The 21,966-nt window shown below is 39.2% G+C and overlaps 1 protein-coding gene across 1 annotated transcript in view; it reads left to right on the top strand.

Annotated features, from left to right (window-relative positions):
• The window catches only part of ABCA13 (ATP-binding cassette, sub-family A (ABC1), member 13), a 436,597-nt gene that overhangs the window by 218,544 nt on the left and 196,087 nt on the right, over positions 1–21,966 (top strand). Inside the window, exons 36-41 of the mRNA XM_004676530.2 lie at positions 4,954–5,091; positions 6,050–6,227; positions 8,410–8,628; positions 14,511–14,707; positions 18,480–18,637; positions 19,834–20,064. Of these exons, the coding sequence (XP_004676587.1) occupies positions 4,954–5,091; positions 6,050–6,227; positions 8,410–8,628; positions 14,511–14,707; positions 18,480–18,637; positions 19,834–20,064 (1,121 nt within the window). The remainder of the gene's footprint in view (positions 1–4,953; positions 5,092–6,049; positions 6,228–8,409; positions 8,629–14,510; positions 14,708–18,479; positions 18,638–19,833; positions 20,065–21,966) is intronic.

The raw sequence follows: 21,966 nt of genomic DNA, 5'->3' as shown, positions 1-21,966 counted from the left end.
AACATAGAGTTAAAAACAGAAAGACATAGGAGTTTGTTAAAAATGATAATGGATATGAATATTTTCCCCTTTTTATCATGAAATTGCTGATTCTATCCCAAAAGTTAAAAGAAAAAAATAGAATAAATAATTTACATATGATTAAATAACGACATTATTTTAAACCTTGACAAAGTCTGCCAATAATAACAAAAAATGAAATTGGTAGAAAATATTGTTAGATTTTCAGATCCATAATTAGACTTGTAATTACTAGTACTGTTTTATGTAGTATGTATTTTTTAAGATGGATATTGTTCAGTATGCTCTTTACTCTCTTAAAATGAATTTCACAAGTAATAAATTATACCTGTATACAAAGTACCAAAATTAATGTAATGTCTAAACTCTATGTAAAAGAGAATGGAAAAGCAAGTAACATGTAGTTAAATATCATACAAATTCTCAAAGTTTAGGCATGACATCGTTAAAACATAGAACAAATTATGCAAATGCTTGTACCTAAAATATTTCAAAAAATTGATTTTGAATAACCTATTCAGAATAATTTGACACTAAAAGTAAAGTAAGGGGATTAGTGAAATTAAATGCAAATATTAGGAAAAAATCTAAAAATAAGACAATAACAAATCAAATTTATGCATTATAAAATGGGTTTATATATAAGTATGATTAAAGAAATTGAATTAACGTAGGAAAAATTAGACACAAAGTAGAAAAGGTGATTTTTTTTTTTTGTTAGTGATCTGGGCCTTATTTGGAAAAGTATCATAAAGCTAATTCCTTTTATTATTACATGGGACAGATAATAATGAAGCATAAAGAAGTGACATCTCCTATCTTATAATTTTATCCATGTCAGTACCTACATCCAATTTCCAACATTTTTGAGATTTCAGTTATCATCTTTGTTAGGTAACAGGAAATGGAGGATGGATTGGACAAAGAAACAGTAATTTAAGAAGGTTTATTGAGAAGCTCTGGTGTGGATACTTGGGAATAGCATCAGAATAATATTGAAAAATAATAGGAAGACTTGATATTAATCAATTCAATGTGTAGCTTTTTCAAAGTGGATTTGATTTTATTTTGCTATAAAATTTGTAAAAATATACAGAGTGACAATAGAATGAAATAGCTGAAAAATAAGAAAAATACAGTGTATTTCAGGAACTGTTAATTTAAAAATATTTGGTTTTAAGTTTTTTAAAAATGATCTACATCTTTTGACATGTAACGGACTGCATGAAGACTGCTATAGTTGTACTGTGTTGCAAAATCAAAAACAATGAGTTTGCATCATGTTGATAATGTGGCTTTCTGAAATGATTAACAGTTACCACATAAAGCATAGTCTTCCAATAATTTTCAAGATCGTTGCATCCCTTCAAAATTTCCTGCAAAAAAAGGGGCTATGGTGATGGTGCATGGGTGAATTGATGGTGGAAATTTTATGGAGGAATCATACATTGTACAAAAATGAAGGGTGATTTAATGAATATATTTAAAAAATTAAAAATAAGTAAAACCATCGGAGAAATTTAGGTTTATCTGTCCTAGGCCGCAGCAACTATAAAGGGCTTTTAAGTTGTAGGAACATGTGTTATAAGGTTCACAGAATGCAAGTCAAGGGCACTCTTGGACGGGCTGGGCTGCATCTTTGTAGGGAAAGCTTCCATTCCAAGATCCTGAAAAGAGAATGTGCTTAGTGCCATCCTTGTTGCATTAATTGTACCTTTAATCTTCTGCATTACTGACGCTGCAGAGACTGCTATCCCTCAGCCCCATTCTAAGTCTAGCCACTTCCTAGAGCTAGTAAAACATTTGCTCTTGAGCATATCTTTCATACACAAATCCAGCAATCTCAAACCCACATCCCCACATCTTTTCTGTATTCCCCCCACCCCTGCCCACACACACACACATACCACACTGGGTCTCTATCCTTTTACACTAATCCCCCAGGCAGGACCAGACAATTAGGGTCAGCTCCAGTGCCCCAAAACCTGCTCATATTATTGTAACTAGCCAAGCATCAGTTCACTCACCTTGCCTCACCTTTTTTCTGCTCATGGACACAGCAACAAAGTCTCTTGTCCACATTTTACCTTCACACCCTCTGTCTCATGACCAACGGTGGTACTTCCTTCAGTGGTGTCCTTCTTCTTGGGAAATTTGATGAAAGACCTGCCTTCTCAGCAGCACTCACTTCCTGCCCTAGGCCCCATCAGCTGAGTAATAATGTAGCCTCCATTTTAAAGCATATATTCACTGCTCCAACCCAAATGTTTCTTTACACATATCAAAATTATTGAGATCCACTGCTTGAAAGTCTCTTGTGAGTAGGGAGTCTCCCAAGATTGGGTGGGTGAGTCTCTCAGTCTTTCTGTCTTTCTTGCTCTCTAACTCTTTCTTTCACATCCACACACTCATAAATATCCTGAAGCAAATGTTTTCTTCCATTTTCTTTCTCTCTCTTTTAAAAGGCAATCAGATGGATACTGACACCAACATTTTTAGCCTTGATGTTTGATCAGAAGACTCTGTAGACACCTCATCACCTTCCCCAGGGCTCAGGGTCAATTGTCGGTCTCTGTGCAACTCAAACTCACAAGCAAACATCTGGTCCTCTAAAAGAGTTTTTGTTTCATAAACTCTTTTTATGTGTTTGCCATTAAATCTGATTCTGCTTGATCTGTCTAATCTCATTGACTTCTTCTTCTATCTCTGTCAAATTTCGGGGTAATGCTAATTAGCTTCCTGGCCTGCAAAAGCCCTTGAGAAGAAAACTCAGCCTAAACTGAGGGCCTCTGCACATATTAATGCACACAGTCACCTCTGGCAATGTGAGCAGGATGACTGCTTCTCAGAGTGTGCACATTGAACAAATTTAAAATTGTAAGACAAAAGCAAATGGTAGAAAAGAACTGAATGGCTTCTGTGCTACCTTAGAATTGGCAGCTTCCACCTTATTTGGATTAATAGATTGGATTAATATTTGGATTAACTCAACAGCCCAAAACATCACAGTTCAGCTCTCATGAATGATGCTGAGGACATTCAGTGTTTTGGTATCTCCAGCATGTTTCTAGGCATCCCATTAATCTCTGCTCATTTAAAAGTGGTACTAATCTCAGATGTTTTGCTTTCTATTGCTGATGTCAAGAGGATATTTCTGCCCAAACTGTTGACATGGTCACCTGAGAAGACCTCTTAACAAAACCAGCTGTTTGATGAGCAAGAGGGAAGACCAATGGTGATCGACTTTTTGTAGACTAGTTTTCTCGATGTGACTGTTTGCTGATTATCTCCTTTTATTTCTATAAGTCCACTATCCATTCATTAATTGTTATTCTAATGTTCCCATTAGGTAGATGACGATTCTGAAATGCAGTAGGCAAGCTGGGTCTTCTTACTTGTTTGAAGCAAGAGGATCTTGTTGGAAAGGGGAACTGAACACATTCTTGCTATCTCTTGTGTGTACTTAAATACATAGTTCCCATGTGAGGCCAGCCTTATGGCTTACATGACTTTTGCAGTTCACTTCACTATATGTATCTTTGGACAAGCTTTGTTAAATACCTTTTTCCCATTAGGAAGGGAGACTTGATAATAGTGCTCCCACATTGGGTGATTGCAGAGCTATACAAATGAACACAAGTGAAGACCTGGATGGCACCGTGCATAGAGAGAGTGTGGTTAAGATATGATATAATAGTCCATATACTGGTCATTTTCTTCTCATTAAGGAATGGTGGCTACCTTGCTAAGAGAGTATCTATATGCATTAGTTCCTTCAGGGAAATTACACAGCTTGTTGGACTTAAATTTATCTTCTAACAATCCTGGAGGCCAGAACTCCAACATGAAAGTATTACAAGTTGGTTTCTCTAAGGTCTCTCTCCTGGACTTGTTACCTCAGGTGACCTTCATTGTGTGTGTATGATTTTAAGCCTTTTCCCATGAAGTCACTAGTAATGCTATTGGACTCATTCCAATGACATTATTTAACCTTAATTACCTCTAGAAAGACTCTCCTTTAAATAGTCATTTCTGAGGTCCTAGGGCTTAGGACTCAACACATTAATTAGGAGGGCATAAGTCATCCAATAACAGATGGTCAGATAATAATGTAGATCAGATACTAGTTCACTGCTTCTTTTCACTTTCAAAAGATGAAGGGTCCACGCGTTTTTCCTTGAATCACCTGATCAAAAATATGGGAATGTTTATAAATCTCTCCTTTGCTTAAAGGTCAAAATGCTAAAATAGATTTCATGTAGGTCTAGCTGTTCAATCACTTGTTCAATTTATATAATTCATCAAACATAATCTAGAATGGATGTGTTAAAGAAAATTCAGAATTGCTAAAAATTAAAGCTACTTTCATTTCAACATATGATTAATGTAAAGTGACTATTAAGTGGTATTGAATGAATTTGGAGAACACATTTGAATAATGTTGATATGTTTCATATGTAAGTGTAGGCATTATGAAGTTGTAATTGATTAATTCATTTGTGCATCTTCCATCTTCCCCATTATTTTCCTCTTGTCTACTAATCCACACATATATCAAAGCTAGACAAAAGAAAAGCAGCAGGAAAATAAAAGGGTGATGGACAGGAATTTTACCTAAATCTGGGGGATACTCAGCAATTGTTCAACACCTACATTTATTTTTAATAACTACCTATCAGTTTTTTGAAGACCTGTTCTGAAGACCTCTTGGGGAAGTAGATGAAAGTGGTTCCTTACAGAAGGACCAAGGTCAGGCTGAAGAGAGAGAATCAGGACACTCTGCAATACTAATACAGACACCTACCACTTAGTGTATAGATTTTTAAATGAGATGCATACTGATATTGTTAACAGGATAAAATTTCATATTAGTTTATTACAGACATTTTTTCTAGATAGAAAGAACAATTTTAATTTCATTTTATTTTGTAGGAACTTTTGGTTTAAAGAAACCATGGTATTTCCCCTTCACTACATCATACTGGAAGAATATATGTGGTTTCATGGAGAAAAAGCCTTGCACACTAAATTCCGGCCTGATCTTCTTCAATGAGAACTTTGCTAATAAAGGTTGGTAGGAATGCAGTATTTGACATATGTTTCTCCTGGTCAGTTTCTTTCTTTTTAAGTTGAGCACTAGGCACTGTTTGTACTGTTCTCTGCTGCCAACTTGAAGGTCCTCTTGGGTTTGGAAATATTGCAATTTGCAAGAAAATATCCTCTGATGGGATATTTTTTTCATCTTGCATAGGCTGGGGGCCTTGATCTATGTGTTATGTGCATTTGTGTGCATATTATAATCAGAAGCTAAGAAGCTTCAGCTCAAGCATGAATTTTTATAAAACTAAAAGCAAATATGGATGGCTGCAAAGTCTAGCAAATGCATTTTAGAATTTGCAAAGTGCTGTTATACATACTGGAGTATTAGGAGCTCTGAGAGAGAGAATATGTTTGCCCTTTACAAATGAAAAAAGTGCTTTCCAGGAAGCAAGCAGGATAATTATGAACCTTTGCCCGCCATTCACTGTTCAATCATGGGTACACTTCCACAAAGGACAACTTCAGATGGAATATGTAGACAAACAAGCTTCCACCATGATGGATTTAAGCTTTAAATATCAATACTTGCAGTAATGATTTTTTCTTATTTACACAAGTAAATAGAATTATTTAGAAACTTTGAAAACCAGTAAGCAGGAATTACCTCTCATCTCCTTGAGAGGGTATTTCTCATGGACATTTTTGTGTAACTAACCTGCGTGTTGTGTCACTTTTCATATAAGTGAAGAGACGTCTGTGTGTGTGTGTGTGTTTATTATATGATGGAATACACATGGGTGCCCAACTTCATGATTAGTGATGTCACCTAGCAGTTACTTGCATAGCATAAATGACTTAGGTTTCTGAATTGCTTTGTATGTTTCCCAGAGTCAGAAATTAAATCAAGGAAGTCCACTGAATGATTACGTGTGTGCTTTATTTAATGTTGTTGAAGTCCTTTCAGGGTAAATTTGCCTCTTCCTCACAGGGTCACCATTGCAAAATGGGGAAGTAAAGCTTGAAGCAGGCCCTCCAGGTGTCTCCCTGGTGTCTGTAAGCAAGGAGTACGAGCACCACAAGGCTGTTCAAGACCTCACCCTCACCTTCCACAGTGACCAGATCACCGCACTGCTGGGAACCAATGGAGCTGGGAAGACCACAGTCATGTGGGTCACATTTCACTTCCATAAAATGCTGTACTTTGATTCTACAAAAATCACTTTCTGTAAGGCAGAAGATGATGCTCCTTTTCCTGGTTTGAGTTTAGTTTCATACAGTGCTTAGAGACATGGCAGGAAGACAGCCACCTCCTGGACTGCAGTGTGCCCTCAACCACATCACAATGACATTGCAGGGCTAAGCAGCCAGAGCAGATGGCAGATGAATTTATCTTTAATTCTTTTTTTATTCCCCATAAATAATTCATGAATTTTAACTTTAGACTTTGAAAGTCTCATGACATTTGTTCCTTTATCTCCTACAGTTTATTTATTTATTTATTTGGCACATTTATAGAAAAAAAATCCAGAATGGTGTTTAAAAATGTTTAAATACCTGAGTATTTTCTTTTACATTTCTTGTTCTGTATGTGTTTGTTTAATTGTTAAGTCTTTATTTTTGTTTAGGATCCAGTGACTTCAAGTTTGATTAAAAATTAATTCATGTTGTCTCAGAGATGCACAATGTTCAAGGACACAAAAACAGTTAAAAATTGAAGACTTGTTTATGAATAACTGTCCCAAATTAGTGAATTTCTCTTTTAAACAAGTCAGTTTTTATTTATTATTAATAGGATTAAAATGATGACCCATTAAATGGTAAAAAAAAAAAAACACACACACATTTTGCTTAAGATTCCAAAATATCACTCATATTTTCAGAAACCTGAAGAAATACCCAGAAAACTGAAAACCAATTAAAAGAAAATTTATGTAAAGTTTTTATTTTTTTTCCCCATGGCTGTTCAAATAGAGCTGAAGATCTTATCTTGCTGAGTATTTTTTAGTGTTTTCAGATTGGGAAAGTAAGTGCTGCATGAATAGTGACTCAAAAGCCAGTATTCCACATCACACTTTTACTAAAACATTTCTCTTGCAAGGATGACCTGGCATCCGTGTTTGGTGGAACAATAATATTTAAATTTGGGGTCATGTGATGTTTGAAGTTCGCAGACTGCATTGCTTTTTGTGCCTCTTTGAAGTGTATCTTGTGTCTTCCTTGGGGCTGTCACTTCTGGCAGTTATTAGATGACAGACTGATGGATTGGTATCACTATTTCACACAAAACCATCAGAGACTGGTACAAAATGTTTGCATACTACTCCATAGTAGTCCCCAGAGGGGTCTAAACATAATATCCTAGGCAATTGTTCATCAAGGTTGTTGGGGTGTGATTTATGTCCTGGCAACAGTATCTGTCGATGTACTCTGACACAAACATGCTTTATTCTGGAACAAGATTCTCTGTCTTCCTTGACCCATCTCCCAAGTGAGCACAGATCTGTGATTTACCACTGTAAAAGAGTTTGCATTTCCCAGAACTCTAGAACTGGAATGGTGTCTGGCTCCTTTTACTGAAAAGGATGCTTGAGGGTTCCTGTGGTGATCACCAGGTCATTGGGCTTGGACCTGAGGGAAGATTCTGCTGCATCCACTCTGGGGCACCATCATTAATTTACTCTTTTACCTGTTGATGTCAACTAAGGCTGTTTCTAGTTTTTGGAGATTATGAACAAGCTGCTAAGAAAAATATTTTTGTGGATAACATGCACTTTATAAAGGTAGATAGTAATGATTTTGGTAGGTTCTATAATAGGTGGTTGTCTAACTTTCCAGAAATAAGAAAAACAGCCAAAATATAAATGATAAACTTCCTAAAGTGAAGTATCAGAAGCAGGTAATTCTCATACTAGCTTTGTCTGATCAGTCAAGAGAATTTCTAGAATCATCACAAGGTTGCTGAGGTTTTCATATGGATCTATAACATGGGCATAGGAAGAAAGACCTTACCACAGAGTTGGGAGTGGAAGTTTGCACTTCTGCTTGGCTTATGTGACATGGACCTATATGTCCTTCCTTTAGCCTTTTTCCTTATCTGTAAAAACAAGTTGTGTTTATAATCTTGAGCTTCCACTCAGATCATTGATCACAATCGATCATGTAGAAAGGTAAACATTGTAAGTTCACATTTCTAGGGTTAAAGCGGGCAACAAATGTCCCCAATTTAACTGTGTGCCACAGAAACCAGACCTGTGGAAAGGTGTGCTCCTGTGGTGTGCGTCTGATGGGGTAGCTGGAGCCCAGAGCAAACAGCCTGTATTCTCCCTGCTGTCTTATATTCTCTGGCAGATCCATGTTGACGGGACTCTACCCTCCCACTTCTGGGACTATTGTCATCAATGGCAAGAACCTGAAAACAGACTTATCTGTGGTCAGGACAGAACTGGGTGTGTGTCCTCAGCGGGATGTCCTGTTTGACAACCTCACTGTGTTGGAACATCTGTTGCTCTTCGCTTCCATAAAGGCACCACAGTGGACCCCAAAGGAATTACAGCAGCAAGTCAACAAGTTAGTAATATGATATCTTTGTTCTCATGTTCTGTGCCCTGTACAACTTAGTGAAGTGCATTGGGATGCTATATAAAACTTCTGTATCTTTATCTGAAGAAAAAAAAATAGCAAATATTTAACCATGAAATTGTGACACAACTACCAACATTGGGAAAACGGGAAAGACTTCTCAGGGAAGACACTGAGTTTGATTTGATTTGTCTTGAAAGTATTCATTGATGCAGGTAAGTGAAAGAGAATGACATTGGCTGTGCGTGGAAGTTGTGTGCCTGAAACATGGGTTCATGTGGATATTTGAAATGAGAAGGATGGGAATGGAGCCTGGAGGTGATAGACTCATTTATTACTGAGCCAGTGGAAGACCCAAAACGCAATTCAAAGTTAAAAGCTGGCTAACTGAAAACCCAAGGCAGGAAAAGAAGATTCTCTTATCTTGTTAGAGATTAGTAGAAACATAGAGGGGGAAGGCAGCAGAACACTTTTTTAAGTGTCCCCTAGTCAGGGAACAGTTATTTTCCAGGAATACGAGGTAGGAATGATGGAATGGGAGTGTTGTGTGTGGGTGCAAGGACCGTAGCTGGGGTAAAAGTACTGTTACAGTGGTAGAGACATTTGGCCCCTAAAATAACTTTGGCAATCTTTATTTTATACAATGTTTACAACCTGCATTATTTTATTATTTAAATATTAAATTTCTAAGAATTTTCGTTAATTTTTTTTCAATATTACTCATTTTTGGAAATTTTGTTATTATCTCTTTGATTGGAATTCCTAAGCTATCTTGTATCACCTTGGCTTGTATTACAACATTTTTTTCTTCACCTCTTTGATTTCTTTGTGATAGAATTTTTTTTTAAGATTTATTTATTTATGCACACAGAACTGGGGTATAGGACAGAAGTGCAGGGGCAATGATAGGATGCACCAGAGACAGAGTGGGGAGCAGAACAGGCAGATTGACAAAGTACACTGCTGAGGGGAGCAGCAGTGAGAGAGGAGAGGTCTGCTGTGCCATGTGGGTCACCTCCCGGACGGGGGATCAAACTCTCCTTGAAGCAGCTGTGGCTAGCTGTTGTGCCACTAGGGAGGACCCTGTGATAGCAATTTTGAATTCTGTCTCATGTCTTTGTGATTAGATTCTGGAAACTTGGTCTTTCTTCATAATATCATGAGGTTTCAAGTTTCAGTTATTATATTTATTTGTGTATTTTTTAATTGACAAGTTTTATTTATTTTTTTATATCATTCTTCCTTTTGTACTTTTTTTTCACCTTAATTGTAATCTCCATGGACTTGCCACCACCAATTCATCACCATGGCCCCATGCACTCTTCCTATCCCAATTTTGATGCTATTCCCTTCTCCAGCCCTGTAGAATGTCTTTGGTTTATAGTTGTTTGTTGATTTTCATTTGTGTATTTTTAAGAATATCTGTAGGAGGTACTTAGAGAGTTGACATAATTTGCTCATCCCACATGTGGCACTATGGTTTGATATGATTTGATTATTTTTGCCTTTGATAAGTGTTGCAAAAAGCTAACAGCTACTTTTCAATTGTTGAGTTAGCAGTGTGAGAGAGTGGCCAGCACTTGGGAGGGAGAGCTGCTTTGTATTTGTATAGTGTAAATATTCCTCCTCCCTCAGGCTCCACAGCCAAGATTCTTCACTCTGTATTGACAATATAATTGTCAATACAGTACAAGTCCTGAGGGGTGAGAGACAGGAACTGTAGTCTAAAACACATTCCCTGTTCTCCTTAAGGGGAACTGATCTATCTGGTCCTCCGTTTCCCCCTTGTGGGTTCATCATGTTCAAGGATGTGTGCCTGTACAGTTTCCACTCTGGCTTGACTGCTCTTGTGTTTTCCTGTTTGTGTGCTGTGACGTCACTGCCATAAGCATCTGTATGAGAATACTTTCTGAGAAGCCTGGCTAACTGTCATTGCCGAGTTACACCTAATTTTATTTTTTTCTTATATGCTTATCACCACATGGTTTCCTATATTTGTCTTCCATTCCTTCCACCAGACTAAAAAAATGAAAATCCCTCTGTATAAATGTTTGTTTCATTGTAATATATGTACATACACACACACACACACACACATATGTATGTTCATTGATGGAATCACTGAAATGGTGCTATTTTCTTACTAAAAGTTCCGCCATGTTTTCTCATTTTCCATATAATGATATTCATACTTTAGTTTGGGTGTGCAAAAATGTCACTTCCCTTTCTCATCTGAACTTCAGCCCTACACCCATATTATAGGAGCTTCCCTGCATGTTACCTAGCAACCAAGCCAAATTGCAGAAAAACAATCACAAGATCATGTTTTAGGATAGAAGTTCTCAATTAGAGGTAGATAAAACTGAAAACATCTGATTTAGAACCAACACCCTCTGTATTAGATTCTAGTAGTTTCACTTGTTTTCATTAACACACAAGTTAGTAAAAATGTAAGTTCAGCTAGAATGTATGTTCAGAGGAGATAGGATCCCTAGTAGAATATTTATAGTAAATATTTGTCAAGAGTCAGGTAATTGTTGTTTTGTTCTTCTTTTTGGCCTAGGAAGATAAATGAAAAGAAGTGCTTTGCTAGCCTTTAAAATCAATGATGTTTTTGTATAGTTAAACTTCACTCTTAGATTCCTGGTGTACACCAAGTTGGATACCAATTTGTTTGACTGAAGGGAGATGAGTGCAGGTAGACACGAGAAGTGAATAAAGGATTGATCCCTGGATATTCCAATGTGAAGAGAAGAGAATAGGCCAATGTGTAGTGACCAGTCAAAGGACGAGAAAAGTCCATTAAAGAGGAAAAGGTGTTCAAATGTATCAGATGTTGTTGTGGTCAAGTAAAATGAGAAGTTAGAAATGAGCTTTGGATATTGTATGTGTGTTGTGTAACAGTACCAGATGAGGTAGGTGTCAGTTCTCACAGCCTCCAAGAAACACAGCACAGCAATGAGAAGCATAAAGCACATGAAGGTCAAGGTTGATAACAGTCAAAGGGATGATGGAATCTATCTTCCCTTAAGAAGGACATTGCAGAGTTATTCTTTTCTGTTGAGCAACTCCTTTCTCAGTCTCTCAGGCCCTGGCATCTTCTTTCTAGCATTCTCTATTTTAGCCTCATGTCCTCTCTGAGGCTTGTGATCTTGTAGTAACGCTGCCCTTTTAGCCATTGTTTTCTGGCACAGGTGTATGAACTTACAAATGTGTATGCCCATACTTTCTGGGCCCAAGTATCCACAATCATAGGTGTGAATGTCCCTTGCCCACACTTTTTGTCCCTAGGCATTTTTCTTGCAAACTGGAAGGATTGCAAGACAACATTACTTGATAACATTACTTATGCTACAATATGGAAGTCATCTGAGGCCTTGATAAAAACAATTTAGTTGTGGTCCCTCCTGTGGCACAACAGGTTAAAGGAAAGCACTGCGAAGCTGGCTGAAGCTGCTTGAGTTTGATCCCTACCCAGGGAGGTGACGCACATGGTGCAGCAGACCTCTCCTGTCTTACCTGCTGCTACCCTTAGCAGTGTACTTCATCCATCTTCCTGTTCTGCTCCCCACTCTGTCTCAGTGAATCCTCTTACTGCCCTTGCACCTCTGGCCTGTACCCCAGTTCTATATGCATAAATAAATAAATCTATAATAAAAAATAAATATTAAAAAAAGAACAATGTAGTTGCATACTGAAGGGGAAGGTCTTATTAATGCCAGTTAAAGAGAGAATAGGAGAGACATTGGAAGGATTAATTTTTCCCAGAAATTTCCCAACAACAAGGACCAAAAAATGGGATGCTTTCAAGATGTAAAAGTGAGCTAAAGGGAAGGATATTTTAGCTAGAGAGCAAGTAACTGAGGCAAACTCAGAAGGGGTTGACTTGCTGATTACTTTCCTGTACATGGTATGGCAAGGGCTCTAAAGGGCTGGGGAGAGACTGGCTTGTGAGAGCACAGTTGGTTCATCTGGGATCCTATGACTCAACAGAACATGTAGACATCTAATTCCAAGAGGAAAAACATCATGTAGGCTTGATTGCTGGAAGTAAGGATTGACTGAAAAAGGAAAAAAAAAAAAGCTGTAATAAGAAGAAAATATCTGGTTATAGTTATTAGAAATGACAAGATCCAGGCTGTATATTGATAATGAGTGGGTGAGGTGGGGTTGTCATCAAGAGAACAGAGGACTTTTGTATTTAACATATTTCATATATTGCATGTTTAAAAGAGCTGATTCCTTACTGACTTGTTCTTCTCTGTTGATTGACTCCTAGTAAATATGACAAAGTTGGGACTAACACATACACTTGTCCACCTTCTTTGCACTGCAGTTACCTAGAAGTAGTGACACTGTCTAATTATGATTGAATGGTATGGTCAAGACAGTTTCCTGCTGAAATTGAACAATTTATCTTCTCTTCCAACTGGGATGTTGTCAACAAAGACAGCACTTCAAAATTAGAAACATACATTACTGCCATAAATTTAGGTTGTGATTTTCCCAACAGGAAATTTACTATGCCACTTGGAGAAAAGATAAGGTAGATAGCCTGAAAACTCAGTGCTGAGAAGACAACTAAAGCTGTTTCTAGGTCAGGAAAAGATGTATATACATAATGAAAAACACATAAAATTTTACTTAGTATGTTCCGCCCTGGTGGCGCAATGGGTTAGCATGCACCACTGCAAACTAGCCACACTTGCATCAGTGTGAGTTCGATCCCCAGCCCCAGAGGTGATCTACATGGTATGGCAGACCTCTCCTGGCTCACCCACTGCTCCCCTCAGCAGTGTACTTTGTCAATCTGCCTGTCCTGCTCCCCACTCTGTCTCTGGTGAATCCTCTCACCATTCCTGCACCTCTGGTCTGTACCCCAGTTCTATATGCATAAATAAATAAATCTTTAAAACAAAACAAAACAAAACTCAATAATCAGACAAGTAAGTCCTGGGGATTTCACTCAAGTATTTGCCTAAAATTACAAAGCTTTCTGCAAACCAAAGGTTCTTAAGGTGTGGAACCCTTAAAATTTCCTCCTGTTTGACTTTTTCACTCTGATTACTTGTTATCACCATGTCTTTGTAAACATGGCTGCAGGTCAACAGGGAGGGCATCCACTTTGTTTGAGTACTCAGGCAAAGGATTCTAGAAGACGTCCCTTAACAAGTCTTTAATAATGATTAAGTGACAAGAGGAGTTAGTATTCATGTGATGTGAACACATGTTAAATCATCAGCTGGTATTTAGTAAGAAAGGTTATTTATGAAAAAAGAAAGTGGATCCATAGAAAGACCAATCAAAGCTTCATGCAAAGTGATATTTTTGTACTGGGTGTCTGACATCTGCGAACTCTTGAGACAGATAATAAGAGGGCTTATTCGCACATTAATGCATTCTGATAATTTATACTTTACTCATGGGTTTTCGTGAGAATTTCCCAATTACTCAATTAGGAAGGTGACCCTATAAAAATGTAGTGTATGTGAGCTAGAGTCAAAGGATTTCTCCAGACTCATCCTTCTGCTGAGTTTTGGAGCTGGGCTTCTGCTTCTTCTGGTCTTGAGATAACAGAGGCTCCTTGACAGAAAGTGTGAGTGGACAGCACTACTTTTCAAGAATAACTCTTGACTAATCCTGAGAATGCAGCATAACATTGGTCTGTTGGCTGACCCATGAGAAATTCAAGGTCAATTTTGCTATGTTCAAGACACATGCACATATTGGCATGTAGGCCCTGTAGATGTATCTGTTGTTTATAAAAGATTTGGTTACTGCAGGTTTTTACATTTGGAGTGTAAAATTGAAGTGAAACATAAAGATGTTCAGGAGATGAGTGAGGGATTTTTTTTTTCTTCTCATTTCAGAACGCTTGAGGATGTAGAATTAACACAGCACCAGCACAAACAAACCCACTCCCTCTCTGGTGGCATGAAAAGGAAGCTCTCCATTGGCATTGCTTTCATTGGCACATCAAGGACTGTGGTTCTAGATGAGCCCACCAGTGGGGTGGATCCTTGTTCCCGCCGCAGCATCTGGGATATTCTCCTTAAGTATCGAGAAGGTAAGATGTGTACATCATTATTTATGTCTTCCCATAATACTGTGATGCAAGACAAAGATGGCTACCAAGTACAAAGAATCATGTCCTATTTCCATGACAATACGATATCTTTTTCAGAAAAAGAAATTTTCACAGCAGTATATAGAGATATATTCATTATATAACATCTCTGTAGTGCTAGGAATTATGTAATTTGATCTATTAAATTGATAATGGTGTTAGCAATGTACAATAGCCATTATTTCTGTGGCAGTTGTATTGATCATACATATTTTGTTACAACAAAGAGGCATCTTTGCTATAATCTAAAACAATCCTTAATTCTCTCAGATGAAAAACTAAGGCAGAAACCAATGGTATGTGATTTGCTGATGGCCACAGAGGGCATTCATAAAGCCCAGCGTGGAATTTCAGCTTTGTTTAGAGATTCTGTGTTCACCTGTGTTATGTTACACTTGTAAGTTAGAGTAAACTTGATATATACAATTACAAGTTCCCAAATTCTGAATCTCCTGCAATTCTGACAGGTAACATGCATAGCTATAGATGGCATAGTTGATATCCGATCTAGCAAATCTTTACTTTCCTTTTCTTTTTGGCTTTTTTAGTAAAATATCTTCTTCTAACTTGATCAGAAACCTCCATCTTTTGGAAGAAATTAAGATTTGCATACAGAAAAACACAAAAAGGAAAATAGAAAGCAGTTCATCCTTTCTTTAGCAGCCATAGGTCTGAGATATACACTTTGGGGAAGAAGACCTGATCTTCTTTCTTACTTGGTTTGTCAAAAGGCTAAGGTCAGAGAGAAGGATGGCTAAAAGGAGATGTGAAGAAAAAAAGATGCCATTCTGTTTCTTTCTATTTCATCATTCAAGGGGGTTTAGGAAGAAGTCAACAAAAGAAGCAGCAAAAGAATTATGTGAGCAAATTTGACTTCCAGATTTTTCTGGACTTTGGCCCAGGCTGGAAAATTTCTCAGAAAATGAAGGGTCTATCAGTGTCTCAGGCAGTCAAAGTTTGTGAGGCTAAGGCTTCTGGTGTCCCGGAAACACCTATAACTTGGGTATCTACTTTCATGTCCTGTGGACTTTGACAAGGAGAGGGAGGTGGAGTCTGTAAAGGATGAGGTGACCCTTTGCCACTGAGAGGGAACAAAGCCAAGGCTCAGGAGCTGGAAGCCAGTGGATCTAAGGTGAGGTCCAGTAAGCCTGACCTGACCCTTTCAAAAATACCTGTCCCATCTCTAACTATGAAAAAGGGGAGTGCTTGGTGGTCTTGTTCATCATTGACAAACCAGAGGATGTTGACCACCGGGTACCAGTTGATACATTAATAGCCACAGGATCACAGAGTTCCCCTTTCTCCACTTATCTAAGTACTTTAAGGAAAGGTAGAGAATCAGCAAAAGTGGCAAATTGTGAATATTCTGTTCAAGAGTCTTTATAACTCTCTAAAGATATTTTGATGACATTTTGAAAAAGAACGATTAAAACAGGGCTAAAGAACTTCCATGTCATCCTGACTGCAGGCTGATGAAGAAAGATGAGGGATAAAAAAGAGAGTCTACCATCTCTGTACACATGAACTGTAGCACAGCACAGAGCCTGCTACTCTTGTTTATTTTTGAATCTGAGATGAGGTCTTCAAAGGTCAACTAAAGCTCTGTGCTATGAGCATAAAGGTAATGCTAGACAGAGAACAAGATGCAATTGATGGCTCAGAAACAGAGAGCTTTACTCACATTTTGTTGCTATATGTTAAATATTTGTTCACCGTCTTCTGTCATTTAGCAGGACTTTTGTCTTTGGAGTATTCCTTGGTAATAGTCCCAGAACTGATTGAAGTGTAAAATCAGTAGGATGTAAGTGGCTTAGATAGGTGGTGTTAGAAGGAAAATGTTTTTGAGAATCAAAATGTTTCTGGAAACAGCCCCAAACCTCCAGGTAACTAGCTTTGTGAAACAGATCTAAGACTCAGTAAAAACAAATGTTCCCTGCTGAGTAGAAAGAGATTCTTCCGTCAGAACACCAGTGCATTTGAAGCTCAGTGTGCTTGGAATTTTATCTTTGTGTGTCTTGCTCAGTGATGTGCAGCTCTGAGTGCTTAATCAACCCTGGCTCCAGGCCTCTCACACCTCCCATGGATGGTTGATATGGAGGAAGGTGGCTAAGGCAAATAAACACATATGACCAAAGCGTTCTGCGTTCACACCCTTGCTCTGTGCTTCCTGTATCATCTAAATTCTAAAATATTCAATGCCTCTGGAATTCACTTTGTCCATTTTCAAATCTTATAAGATTTTGGCAGAAGTATGTGTACTTCCATGAAAATGTATGATTTTATATCTGGTGCATCAATGCACAATGACAGGTTAGCAATGTTAATATTAAAATAAAAAGGGTGAGTGTGGGTTGTACCATTTTCAGATACAAAGAGAGATTGTATTACCCTCTGAACAGAGATAGACGCAGTAAAGAAATGTCCTGGAAAGTAATGTTTATCCTTTGAAGTTTGGAATCACATCTTGAGTCTACTTAAAATCCATTGAGAAACCAATAAAGATCAAGCATGCACACAGTTAATCTAAAGTCCAAACTTAGATTTCAGTTGATTTCTTTTTTCTTTCTCTCTGTTTTTTTTTTTTAATATTTATTTATTTATGCACACGGAACTGGGGTACAGGCCAGAGTTGCAGGGGCCATAAGAGGATTCACCAGAGACAGAGTGGGGAGCAGAGTAGGCAGATAGACAAAGTACACTACTGAGGGGAGCAGCAGGAGAGTCAGGAGAGGTCTGCTGCGCCATGTGGTTCATTTCCCTGGCTGGGGATCGAACTTGCACTGGAGTGGCTGTGGTTACTTGCAGTGCTGTGTTCTAACCCATTGTGCCACCAAGGAGAGCCTGATTTCTTTTTCGATGATAAACTTTATAAAATCATCTGTTATAATCTCTGACATTTAATCATCTGAGGTCAATCTGAACCTACCCCGTTGCCCCCCAAGAAAGCTGGTAAACTTAATAAAACACCAGAATTCACAGTGCACGTGTGACTCTCTTAATATGTGTCTACTGCTCTGTGGCACCTTTCTTCCTGGGAAGGCCCCTAATTCAAGTCCCTATTACTGACTCCCCTTTTTCCATCTCCCTGAACACATGCCCTGTGGCCCCTGTCTGCTATGGGCTTCTCCAGGTAAGTGGGGATGAATCCCTGACTCTAGATATCTGCATGTACCTTGGCCACATTCCTGCTATAATACAGTGTTGATTGATTTTTGTATGCAGCAGCCATTTATATAGAATAATGCTTCTCCTTAAGTATATAGTCGATTATCCAAAAAGGAATGGGTAGGACTTGAGTGTCAGAGAGAGAGATGCCCACTCAGACATATCTGCTGATTTCTCCACTCTCCACTCCTTGGCTACCTCTGAGAGTCGCAGAATAGGAAGGATAGACACAGCGACTTTGCCTTTTGTGCCTCTGTTTCACTCTTAGTTCATGTCAAAACACCTTCTATGGTTCATGAGGAGGTGGAGGATTTGTAGAAACTGCATCGTAACTCTCTGGGGAGACTGGAGGAAAGCCTGTCAGGGCCTTACCTCTGTGGCTTGACCAGTGTTGCTTCTCCAGAATCCATTTCCATTTTTCCCCCCAGTTTTAAAACTGGCTATGCTCTTCAAATTATCTCCTGAACCTCTCATTGAAGGACAACCTTGACCCTCCTCCTCAGGGCCTTCATCATGCCAGTACTGATCCCTCTTTTCTTGGTCACAGGTCGGACTGTCATCTTTACCACCCACCACCTGGACGAGGCTGAGGCACTCAGTGACCGTGTCGCTGTCCTGCAGGAGGGGAAGCTACGGTGCTGTGGGCCTCCTTTCTGCCTGACTGAGTCCTACGGCCAGGGACTCAGCCTGACACTCACGAAACAAGTATGGCATCTGGTGATGCAGAAGTGTCCTTCCTCTGTGGAGCATAAGGAATGAGAGTTTACGTAGTGAAGTCACTTGAGAAATATTTATTCTGGTTGTGACATGGGTCATAACATAATGATGATAATGTGGTTTCTGCACCTGTATGGAAGGCGCAGGACATGTGGAGGAAAAGGGTGTTCTCGTGGAACAAACAGAAGTAGTTAAGTGAGGTCTAAGAGGGGTGGACTAGAAGCTGCTTAGAGGGCTGACTATAGTGCTCTTGGGACAGAGGAGGGGCAGCTGAAGGGAGCACTCTGTGGAGGGCCCAGACAAGGGTGGATTGGTAAGGGAGGCCATGATCCTCTAGAGGCCTCGGTGAGTAATGGGCTAGTTGTTAAATAAACTATGACTGAGAAGGACAATAAATCGCTTACTCTGAGGTATGTTTTGATCACCTGAGGTGTTGGGTGAGGGGGGAAGCCCCAGATAGTAACATGATCTGCCCCAGTGGTCTGGCAGGTATGCCCAAAATGTTGTGGTGTTTGTGTATGACAGTGAAATTCTCTTTATGAGACTGACCATGGTTATAATACAGAAACAGAATGGAATGGAATCTGAGATGCGAAATTTGTACTCCTGAAACCCCACCTTGGTCTCAATGTTATTGTCTTGTGTCAGTGAGGGAGTCAGAGCTTCAGGAGTATGATTCATGAGTGTGGGCTTGAGCCTCTCCACTCTCCCCGCTTTCAAAGACTCTCTCTAGCTTTGGTGCCCCCTGAGCACCTTATTTACTTGCTTTCTAATTCAGGGTGAGCAACTTGCCATCCTGACATGACTCCTTTCCTCCTGAGTGGAATCATTGTGTCCTTTTTAGGAAGATTGTGATCTATGGTCCTTTATCCAGGCCAGAGTCCTCTTCAGGGCACTCCATGGGCAAGGGGAGGCTTCATGATATTCCTGGGGTCCCCAGTCTTCCAGTAATGAGATGGACCTGTGGATTTCTCCTATATAGGTTTATGCCAGAGACTTATATTACAAGGAAAAAGAAAAAAGAAGAAGGAAATGGTACAATATATTATTTAAATGTCTGTTGTGTAAATGATAATTCTAGAATTTCAAAACGACTGCTAATGAATATATGTGAAATTGGTTGATATAGATTTGATGCATTTGAACTTGTATTCCTTGCTATTCCTCACTTTTTTTCCCAATAGTCTCCTGTTCTGGAAGACCAAGACCTGAAGAGTGTGGCCTGTGCTACATCTCTGATACAGTCTTATATACCACAAGCATTTCTCAAAGACAGCAGTGACAGGGAGATGACCTACATTGTCCCCAAAGATGCTGACAGGACCTGCTTCAAAGGGCTCTTTCAGGCCCTGGATCAGAACCTCCAGCGTCTGCACCTGAAAGGCTATGGGATTTCAGACACCACATTAGAAGAGGTATGCAGAATTGCTTGAGCATGTTTTCTTTCTTATGCTTTGCCACTCTGTTCAGTGAGTGATGTGTACAAAAGCAGTCAGAAACGGGGTGAGATGGAGAACATTGCACATTTGAATTTATTTGCAACTTCTGTTTGGTGTTGAGGTTGCATAAACTAACTGTGGAACTGAATACACTAGGAAGTAGCTATGGTTCTTTAAGGGACGTAAATATCTTTATATTTGAGAACATGGGTGTCTTTAACCCAGTATCATTAGATTTCCAAACAGTTTTGGTGGCTGGCTACCTGGTCACATTTCCTCACCTGAAGTTACTTCTCTTTTGTACTCTTGACCGTCTTGCCCATTAGTCCCTGGTCCATGGTCAAAGGACAGGTGTAAATCAAGCACAGAATCTTCCCAGTCACTGAGCTGGGCCTGTGGGAAAACGTTCATCACCATAGATATCCTTGAATGTCTATTGCTTACATAACGTTTTTTTCTTTGGTGCATTGTGAATTAGAATTTCAAAATAATTTGCCCATGAATATATGTGAACTCAGTTGCTGTCTGTTCACACAGGGGCACCACAGGTCTTGCTAGCAGTTCTGCCTGCCCTGTCATCCCACTGCACATTGTAGCTCCTCTTCATGACCCCTGTCTAGACTGAAGGCATGTCATCCCAACCCTGTGGTGAGATCTGTTAGTTAGTCTGATTCTTTCTGCATCAGCAGCCCCCAGCATGGTGCTTGGCAACAGTGGTTGCTTAATAAATATTTTCTAGGTGAACAGTGTTCAGGGTGTTTTCAAAGTTATCTTTAGCTTCTGGGGGTAGCATGTTACTGTGGGAAAGGTATGTTTGTTGCCCCAGGCAGGTATATACAAATATACCTCTCAATACTTAAGATTTTGGAAAAATCACTCAACTCTTGAGAACCTCCGATTTTGAATCTTTAAGGTAGAATAAATGAAATACTTTAATAGCCTTTTTGAGGACTAATAATAGCTTAATGCCTGGAACAAACCAGTCAAAATGACCCAGGAACTTCTTGCCTCAGTAGGGTATGGAATTGTCATGACTTAGGAACAACAATAGAATTAAATCACATCTGTGCTCCAGGAAAGCACCCCTTTCCATCCAGGCTCATAGAGACAGGGCTCATGTTCTCCAGCTCCGCCAGGACAGTGTGAGTCAGGGACAGTTTGCAGTTCTCTGTAGACATGGGTGGTCAGAGCCCACAGTTAATTAAAGCTCTCCCCCAAGTGTGGCTCAGCTACACATACAAACAAACTTTTCATCTTCTGAATTCTGGATAAATCCAAACATGATGTTAGCAAGCTACTAATTTGGAAGGTTAGGACCTTTGGATTGGTGTGAATGACAACTTCCCTGAGTATCCATAAACCTAGGAATCCCATTAAAGAGGCTATAAGAAAACTATGACTTGCTAACCCAAAGGAACAGCATGGTGCTGCTGTCACCCTTGACCTTGGTCACACTGGCCAGCTGAGGAAGCCAATGACCATCCATATCTTAAACATAGGAATTTATAACTTCTCACAGGATTTACCTCAGTGGAAACAGATTTTCCTATTTTCTCCATAGACCCTTGAGCTATACAACCTACCTCAGAGAACCCTGACCTGAGGGACAATGCTCAAAAGTTCTCTTCCTTGAACTTTTGACTGAATAAAGGGAGCTGCCAGCATCTGAATAAACTGAGCCTCTGGATTGAAACCCTAAGTCCACACCATGAGTCAAATATGTCCCCCTAAACTTTGTGCCCTTCACTGAAAATACAGTCTAGAAAGGGAGCCCAAAATAGTGTTGATGGAGTTGACTGCTTACATGTTTAATGTGCTTTAACTTTGTAGGGACCTACTGACTTCCCCTGGGGAGACACCAGTCTGGGAGCATCCTTG

The sequence above is a fragment of the Condylura cristata genome, unplaced genomic scaffold (assembly GCF_000260355.1).
Source record: "Condylura cristata isolate star-nosed mole 26May11 unplaced genomic scaffold, ConCri1.0 scaffold00004, whole genome shotgun sequence".
Lineage (NCBI taxonomy): Eukaryota > Metazoa > Chordata > Mammalia > Eulipotyphla > Talpidae > Condylura > Condylura cristata.
Note: the sequence above shows the minus strand (reverse complement) of the source record. Positions and strands in the feature narration are given on the sequence as shown.